Raw genomic sequence first — 9,527 nt, 5'->3', positions numbered from 1 at the left:
TTATTTTATATTTTTATGTTGTAATTTAAAATATAATTTTAATATTATAAAAATTTTTTTACATAATAGTTAATCTTAATGAATAAAAAAATATATTTTTTGTATTTATTTATTTTATATTTTTTAGAATAAAAAATTTTTATTTTTATATAGTAAAATATGTGATAATCTTCTTAATAGGAGTGGTAAAACGGGCGGAATCCATTGGGTCGACCCGCCAAGCCCGCTAAAAAAGTGGGTCGGATTAGGATTTGAAACCTGTCAAATTAAAGAAATTCGCCAAATTATGTTTATATATTTCAATTATGTGACTTTATTTATTTTATTTTATAATTTCGTATATATGTTCAAATTATGTGACTTATTTTTTAAAATAAAGATAGTTCTATTTAAGGGATAGATCCAGAAAGTTTAATATGGAGGGGCAAATTTTAGATAATTTTTTTTATTCTATAAAAATAATTAACATATAATTATTAAAGTTAATTTTTCAAAAGATTTATTAATATATATATATAATTATAAATTTTTTTACAATTTTATTTTTAATATAATAATTACATAAAAATATATATATATATAATTATAATTTTGTTGACTAATTTTATTTTTAATACGATGATTACATAAAAAATTCTAACAATATCAATAGTACATTATAAAATTATAAAATACCAATAATTTATAGCGTGTTTAGTTAAATTAAAAATATCACATATTTTATTAATTAAAATTAATTCTTTCAAACATTTTAAAAAATTTGAAAATAAATTATAAATTAATTTTTTGAAAAACACAATACCCTTATAGAATACAAGATATCTTTATAAAAAATTTTCTTTTTACAACATAATTTTAGAAGAAAAAGAAATAATTTTTACAAGAAAAGAATATCTAAAGTACATAATGTGATTATCAAAATATAACCACGCAAGTCATTATTAATACAATAATATAGATGTTAAATATGTTAATATAAAAAAATAAATGAATTTTTTAATAAATATAAAAATTATTATATAAAAACTAATTTAAAAGATACAAAGACTTGAGAGTATGATATTAAATTAATTAAATAAAAATTATTAGTAAATTAAACAATTAAGACATAAATCTATCACATAATAAAAAAAATAATACATATAAAATTACTAAATTACGTAATATTATTTATTTTTTTAAACACATATCTCATATATATATAAATATGGTTTCTAAAAATTTTGGGGGAGTCGAGGCCACTACTGGCCCCCTCTAGGCCCGTCCCTGGACTTTTATTGACAGATATTATTTTCAACAATTTTATTGAAATTGAAAATAAAAAAAATAAAAAAATTATATTATAATTTGAATATTTTTTATTTGTATTTAATTTTTTAATTATTATTTTTTAATTAATTTTAATTAATTTTATTCAAAAAAATAATAAAATCAAATGGGCTAGTCCGCCGGCCCACCAATTCGCTATAAAGCGGTGTGGGATAACATTTTAAACCCACTTTAGTTGGCGGGGCCGACCGGACTGTCCCGTTTATGGTGCGGGACAGAGAGGGTTGGGCGGGCCGGCTCGCTTTGCCACCCCTAATATATATATTATCTATTAATTTTTTTATATATTAAAAAATTATAATCATATAATAACATTGAAATCAGAAAACATATTAAATATGTTACAGTAAAACAATTTAAAATATCATTTGAATATAATTTTTTAATATTATAAAAAAGACTTTGCATAAAAATTTTGTGGGTTTGACGAATTTTTTTTTAATTTTACAGGTTTCAAATCTTAACCCAACCTAGTCACCAAAAAAATCTTAACCCAACCCACTTTTTTAACGAGTTCGGCGGATATATGTATATTAAAATATTTTGTTCTAAATAATATTAAAATAATATTTTAAATTACAACGTAGAAATATAAAATAATTAAAGTTTATTTATATTACTTGACAAATAATTGAATTAGTATATTTAAAATTTATTAACTAATTACTTTGTTAAATGCATTATTATATAATATGGTTCTGACGTTTGCATGTAACCACATAGTCTGTAGAATTATTTTAAAATTTGACAATAGTATCCCTAACCTCATTGCACCCAAATTTCGACGACGACAATGCTAAGATGGCCACTGAAAAGTTGAAGATGGAATTTTTAATTACTTATTCAACCCGTCCGACTTGGAACCCTAATCCTCTACATTTTTCCTCTGAACCCAAAACCGCCAGCTCGTCCGACGCAAACTCATTAAAGTATTTATTTATGTATTAAAATATTCTATAATTATTAGAATCCATTAATACTCTTTTTTTATATTAGTATTTAATTTTCATCAAATAAAATCTAATAGTCTATACAAGTATGACTCATTCAAAAAGCACATAATTATTGAACTCATTTTAGACATATCCCTTTTATTTGGTCAATACTACAAGTTGATTGATTATGTCTGGTTTAACTTTTGCAACCCCAAAAATAAAAGATGCTGTTTGGTTGAAGATATAACTTGTAAGAGACAAAATTTTTGCCTCAATTATTATTTGGACTTTACAAAAGTTATGCTACAAGTTGGGGTCATAGAAGAATGTATTTTGTTTAGAATTAAGAATTATGTTGTCCATTTGTCCCTTGACTCCCTTGCTAATTGTTAAAACTTAAACGAAAGTAAACACAAAAGTAAAACAAGATATCTGCTTTAGTTGACCGGTTTATTGTGTTTAATTACTTGAGGAAAAAAGTATATAAACACGAATTTTTCACTTTAATCATTTTAGAATCGTTTCAAAATTCAAATAATATATACTTTTGTTTTTCTCAGTAAAAAAAAATTTAAAAATGAAGGAAACATTTATTATGTTGCACTTTTAAAAAAGATATTTTTTGTCTTTTAGAATTTAATTTTACTGTATAAAATAATTTTATATGTGTATCTAATCACATAACGTTATTTTAATAAAAATAATTATTTTTATATTAATTACATAAATAATTATTAAAAATTAAATGTCATTAGAGTGCTTTACATTATATAAAAATTAAATCACTGAATCTTCTATACATATTAATTGTCGTATGATTACTATGCAAAGTATAAAGCTCATTGCTATTTTATTTTATTTTTCGTACCCCAGTATTTTATAAATAAATTATACGAGATATATATCAAAAGTCAACAACCAAATTTTTTATTAATATAAAAAATATGTAAAAATATAAAATATATAATAGAAATAAATAAAACAACATATATATTAATATACATATATAAATACTTAGTTTATATTTATTTACCGGCACAGCATATTAAAAAAGAAACACACAAAAATAAAATTAATATTTAATAGATAAGACTTGAATAGAAACAATATATTTAAAGATATTAAATTAATATATTTTAAATTTAAAAAAATACAAAAATATAAATAAATAATATAATTTATTTTTATTTTTTTATTATTTTTATCAAATTTTTATAATTATTTTTATATATTTTTTGTGTTTTATTTTTAATATCGTGTCTTGGAGACTAATTTTTCGTGTGTACAATATTTTTGTTTATAAATAACTAACATTTCCAAAAAACAAAAAAAAAAAGAAAAAGAAAAAAGGAAACTAAGACTTCCAAAGAAACAAAACATGATTAATCTCATTCATAATTATGGAGTAATAAGCAATGCTAATGAATCTGGAGGTCCCGCACATTGACATCAAGTTCTTGTATTAACGAATAACGATGCAGTGAGGTGAGACTTGAAAAACAGAAGCTGAATCAGATCGGACTCAGACTAAGACTTAAACGCGGTTGCATTATATTCCACCTATTACGGTGCACCCGCACCACACGATTCTTCTCCACCACCATTCCGCCACGCTGCAACGGTGAGTAACCGCCGTACCTGTAAAGAAATCGATCCGAATGAGGGATCAGAATCTTGAGCTGCAGGAATCGGGTTGGGAGGAGCTTCGAAAGGAAGCTCGCAAGATCGAAGGCGATCTCGACGTCAAGCTCTCTTCCTACGCCAAACTCGGCACAAGGTTCACCCAAGGACAATCACCAGGTTCTCTTTTTGGAATTTTTTGTTAAATTAAACACGCGATAATCATAATTAAATTCGGTTTATCTGTTTTTTTTCTTTTTAGTCATTGTTTTAGAAGTGCTAGATTTAAATCAGGTATAGTGCCGTCCGTACTAGCTCCTAGCAAATTAGGTTTTGTGTTAGAAATGTTAGCATCAACATGGACTATGCGGAATTGGGGATTGTGAATATAATGTAGGGGATGTGATGATTTTGGATATAAGAAATTCTCTTCTTACTATGTTCGGTTGTTAATTTCAAGTAGCTTTGATATTAATAGGTTTTACTACGATTAGCATGTTATGTAGAATTGAATGTTAGAGGTGAAAATGGCAACATGAAAATATGGTTAGAGTGTTTAGAGAAGGAGGATGTTAAGTTGGATGAGTGAATGCACTAGATAAAATGTGGCTAGAAGCAAAATGCATTAGGGGTTAAGTCAGGGTAGTACCTATTCCAGAAAAGATTGCAGAATCTTGTGTTAATGGTTTGGGCATACGCAGGAAAGGTCTGTGAAAGTTTCAGTGAAGAGAGTAGATCCGATATGGAGGGTAGTTCAGATGTTTAGAGGTAGAAGTAGATCTAGAACAATGATAAGTATAGCTATTAGAAGAGATTGGATTTCAATGGCTTGAATGAAAACATGATTTATTGAGTGGAAATGCTGATGTTGTATGGTCAATGGAGTCAACTCTGCTAGGATGATAATGGTGGGCAATTAGATATTTTTGTTTTCTTTTAGTATGGTAATGATGGGCAGAGACACTCTATGAGCGAATTTCTGATGATCTAACCATTTTTATATCCTTTGATCCTCATATGCTCACCATTGAGCATGTCATGCTCAAAGTTTCAGAAACTAATAAATAACATAAATCAACGGTGAAGGTGAAGGTCTTACATGACCACATATGCAATTTGCAGATCAAAGGATCTCCCCCAGTTTATTATGATGTCTACTACTAAGGTTTTTGCCACATTCATTTATCACCACAAGTTGTTTATCAGATAATGTTATTGGTAGAAAACCTTTTATAATGTACAAAAGTTTGATGGTTTAGATTTTTAGGATATTTGTTTTTTTGACAGAGAATCTGTCCGAGTCTCTGCAAGTTTAGATCTTTCTGCCCCTTTTTTGTCTAAGTAAATAATCTCAGAACAAGGTTTAGTGGAATTCTAGATACATATGTTTCAAACCCATAGGACTCTTGCATGAATGGACAAATTAGATTAGACATATGAAACAATTAATGTGTCTTCATCTGACAGCATAAACTTTCAAGAGAGTTGTGATAAGTGACAGATACAAAGCTAGTTTTGAAGCTGGATGGATGGGACTATGGGAGAAATTAGTTGCATTTCCAAATTAATATCTGTCAGTTCCTTACATTTATGGTGATATACATTTTCTTATTAGGTTACGTGGATGGAAGCTCACCATCTCTTGGGTCCAGTAGGTCCTGGAAGTCCATGGAAATGGAAATCCAATCCTTGCTCGAGAAACTATTGGACATAAATGATTCAATGAGCAGATGTGCTGCATCTGCTGGGCCAGCTACTTCTGTAACTCAAAAGTTGGCTAGGCACAGAGATATTCTTCATGAGTTCACACAGGTATGTTTACAGTACATTTATGTTTTTGTATAATGTAGTTGTGAGCAGCTTGAAAAGAGTGAATCTGTGGCGGTGCAAATTGTTAAAGAAGTAGATATATTTTGTTGTGCATGACGCATTATGAATTTGTATATTCTTTGTTAAGTAGATGGATAAGCTTGGAATTGGGTTTGACATGACTGAATTTATAGATTTTGATTTCTGAGAATTTATTCATTTTTGCTATCTTCTTACTTAGAATTCTTGAGTTGGACATAATGTCAGATGTGAGTGTTATCTCTACTTTAGTGACATCTTTTTTCCATTCTTGATCCAAAATGATATCTTACTTTGATTTTGGTCATCTTATGCCAAAAGATAAACAAGTGTGTGTGTGTATATATATATATATATATAATTTCCTCTTCATTGGTTCAGGGCTGTGATTGAATGGAGCTTTCATTGATTGAATGTTATCTCTGAATGAAAAATGGAAAATTTTAAAACAGAGAGAACCTTTGAAGTCTTTTGTCATCTACGATTGAGGTTGCAAATGAATAGATTGAATTTGATCTGTCTCTTTACCATGGTCGGACTATCATAAGGAAGCATTATAATGTGCCTAGAATGTGATTATTTTGTCATCTCAACATTATGCATTCATTACAATTTAAAAATTCTGAGGATTAAGGATCTAATAGTAAAATACATGTCCCTGTTACCTGTGCTCTTATGATTTTTCTTTCATTTCATTTTTTGAAATTTGTCAATGCTAGAACTAAATAGTAGAGATAAAGTAATTGAATACCTGTCCCCTTTTATATCCAAAAAAGGAAAAAAAGAACACTGACAAACAAAGATTTTGTTATTCCATTCCATGCTAACACAACCAGCTAATATGGACTGGAAATGCATAATGTTTTGGCCCATATGTCAAAGTTCAAGTTAAGACATCTTTCATCCTTTAGACCTTTATGAGCTTTAGAAGATGCCCTATATAAAAAACTGAATATCTCCGCAAAAAATGTTGAGCATTGCCCTACAGGAATCTGAGCTTAAGTTTTCTTACAGTGGTCCTATAATTGTGTAGGCATTACACTCTTAACTGTATTTACATATATGCAGTCCTACCATTGTACCATGATATTTTTCTTGCGTCTTCTAACAGGTATATTTTTCTTGGTACTCTGTGTCTAAGCCTACCTACTGTTATGCCAATTTTTTTACTTTTGTATCTGCTTCACAACCCAGCAAGCTTTTGTCATTTAGAACATTACTGTCATAAATTGTACATTGATACAGTACGCTTAAAGTTATTATAAATTTCATAAGCTGACTTCAAACAACCTCGCCGATTGGTATTCTCCTCAGGAATTCAGACGTATCAAGGGGAACATAAACTCAATGAGGGAACATGCTGAACTTTTGAGTTCTGTCAGGGATGATATTACTGATATTAAGGTGAATCATGAGCATGATTTGAGTTAAATTACATAGATGTTTTTCTAGTTGTTGTACTAGACTTACCCTCTTGTGGCAGACATCGGGTAGTATGTCACCAAGGAATCAATTATTACGGGAGAGAGCTGCCATCCATGGAAGTATATCTCATGTAAGTCAAAGTTCTATGAAGTAAAGTTGCATTTATTCTACTTAAATTATCTCTGAGTGTGAACATTTCTTTATGGGCAAGTGGTGACCACTTAATAAGCATTGGTGTCTTAAAAGTCTCACTGGTGGGGGACAAACCATGCTCATTCTCCACGGCTAGTTCAGGGACCGCTAGCTGAAGCCTTTTAGCCTAGATTTGTTATATAGTGTCTTAACTTTTGTACAGTTTTGTGGGCCTTTTAAATCATATTTATGTTGAACCGAAAGTCAGAGGCTTCTTTATGCAAACGATTTATATGGTCCTGGTATTGAGATCTTAAGTATCCCGGCAGTACTGAAAGTATTGTCCTTTTTTTTCTTTTGAATATCACTTTGCTCGCATATCTCAATTTTTCATTAAGTTAATCTGTGCACACTTGTTGGTTTGAGTGCTCTGGCATTGATGTTTAGTTTGATATACTTAATTCTTAACGGCATATTGTCTGTTTTATAATTTTATATTTTCAAAATTTTCAGTACAGGTTTGTTCATTTTTGCAGAATATCTTCCAATTAGATATACCATTTCCCTAGAAAAAATAGTCTTGAATAATCTATTTATTTTGTTAATGGCTATGTTCACTATTGGCTCTTTATAGCTTACATGAACTCACATTAATAGGTCATATAGAAAAACAATTTAGACTGTGTTTGTTTATAGAGACAAAATCGTGTTTGACAGATGAGACATGAACAGAAACATTGTGTCCAGAGACACTGGTTTAGTATATTTTGTATTCATTCTAACAGAAATGACATAGAGACACTAATAAGAAAAACTTTTTTTTATTTTTTCTTTCATTATTTTTGTTAATTTTTTATAATTATATTTTTTATTATATTTTTTTCCAAATTTTTTAAATAAAAAAAATAAAAATAAATTGGACTTTCATAATTTGTTTTAGTTTATTACCAAACAAAATACATTAACATTAATTTTTGTGTCTCTTGTCATTTGTATCTTATTCTTAATGTCTTGTTTTATCCTATTCTCAAAACCAAACGCAGCCTTAAGGTCTTATATTACATGACTATATTATCCTTTGTTAAAGTTTTCTTGATTCACTGTTAATGCTTTTTATCAGATAGATGATGTGATTAGTCAAGCTCAAGCAACAAGAGCAGTCTTAGGTTCTCAAAGAGCATTGTTCGGTGATGTTCAAGGAAAAGTGAAACTTCTCGGTGACAAGTTCCCCGTTATTCGTACCCTACTTGGTATAGCATAAAGAAAAAACTTTTCTAATTAGCCACTGATTTTCGGATTCACCTTATTTTGCTCACCTCCCGTGTGTGTTGCTCTTGCAGTTTCAATTAGAAGGAAGCGCTCAAGGGATACCCTTATTCTGTCGGCAGTAATTGCAGCTTGTACGTTGTTCATCATCATCTACTGGCTTTCAAAGTAATAAGACACAAAACACTATAATCATGGTCCATGAGTCCATCTATATATTGATTGTCCCTAATCTTTGAAGGAGTGGGGATACTAAGCTTTATTTCATTCTCTAGGAGCCTCGTTTTTTGTATGTTAGTTGTTAACTATTGAAAATATGTTATGAATCTTGGACGAGTTTTGATATAAATCAATATCAGATAGTAAAATTTCATTGATCTCCAACGTTTTGTCAAGTAGATTATGGTATTTCACGGTGATTGTTAATATTCCCATAGTTGATTCCAAAAACTCAATATTTAATTATCATCTACCGTTCTCAGATATGTTTTTACATGAAGATACTTTATGTGAGATCTTTCACTTGAAGAACTATTAACAACGTGCTGATATCATATGGTATAGATATTATGTTGGAGCCTCGGTGACATTATGGAAAAACTTATAAGGTTTAGGGAAAAAAATAATCAAATATTTGAGAAAGACTTAATTTAACGCCCTCTTTAGGGCAACACGTGCATGTAGCGCATTATCTATTGAATTTTACATCACCAAAATGAGATTATGTCATTTAACTTGCCCTTACTTAGTAATTGTCGTGCATTATTTGTATACTGTTAACATTTCTTCAACGAAAAATACTCCAAGAATTAACATGTCATAAAGTCAAATTTAAAAGTTTATTTTGGGTTAATTAAAAATTTAGCAATTGAATTGAGTTATAAATTAAATTTCATAAACTATTTTAAGCCTTTAGTCACTGTCTTGTTTGTTGAAGTATCATTCGAGCAATTGTTTTATTTTCTTTTCTTT

General features: G+C 29.0%; 1 protein-coding gene across 1 annotated transcript; it reads left to right on the top strand.

Annotated features, from left to right (window-relative positions):
- The first annotated feature begins 3,651 nt into the window (after positions 1-3,651).
- On the top strand, positions 3,652-8,953 carry LOC107475485 (Golgi SNAP receptor complex member 1-2). Its single transcript, XM_016095126.3, has 6 exons — positions 3,652-4,064; positions 5,500-5,696; positions 7,047-7,136; positions 7,216-7,287; positions 8,410-8,539; positions 8,630-8,953. The coding sequence occupies exons 1-6, from the start codon at positions 3,923-3,925 to the stop codon at positions 8,725-8,727; spliced, it is 729 nt and encodes a 242-aa protein (XP_015950612.1). The 5' UTR covers positions 3,652-3,922; the 3' UTR covers positions 8,728-8,953.
- Positions 8,954-9,527: the final 574 nt, after the last annotated feature.

This window comes from Arachis duranensis, chromosome 2 (genome assembly GCF_000817695.3).
Source record: "Arachis duranensis cultivar V14167 chromosome 2, aradu.V14167.gnm2.J7QH, whole genome shotgun sequence".
Taxonomy (NCBI): Eukaryota; Viridiplantae; Streptophyta; class Magnoliopsida; order Fabales; family Fabaceae; genus Arachis; species Arachis duranensis.
This window is presented reverse-complemented; position numbering and strand designations above follow the sequence as displayed.

Excerpts from the sequence above, each read along its gene's own strand:
- LOC107475485 (XM_016095126.3), top strand. The coding sequence starts at position 3,923 with ATGAGGGATCAGAATCTTGAGCTGCAGGAATCGGGTTGGGAGGAGCTT. Across the intron at positions 5,697-7,046 it reads TTCTTCATGAGTTCACACAG|GAATTCAGACGTATCAAGGG; the intron begins GTATGTTTACAG and ends TATTCTCCTCAG. Across the intron at positions 7,137-7,215 it reads ATGATATTACTGATATTAAG|ACATCGGGTAGTATGTCACC; the intron begins GTGAATCATGAG and ends CTCTTGTGGCAG.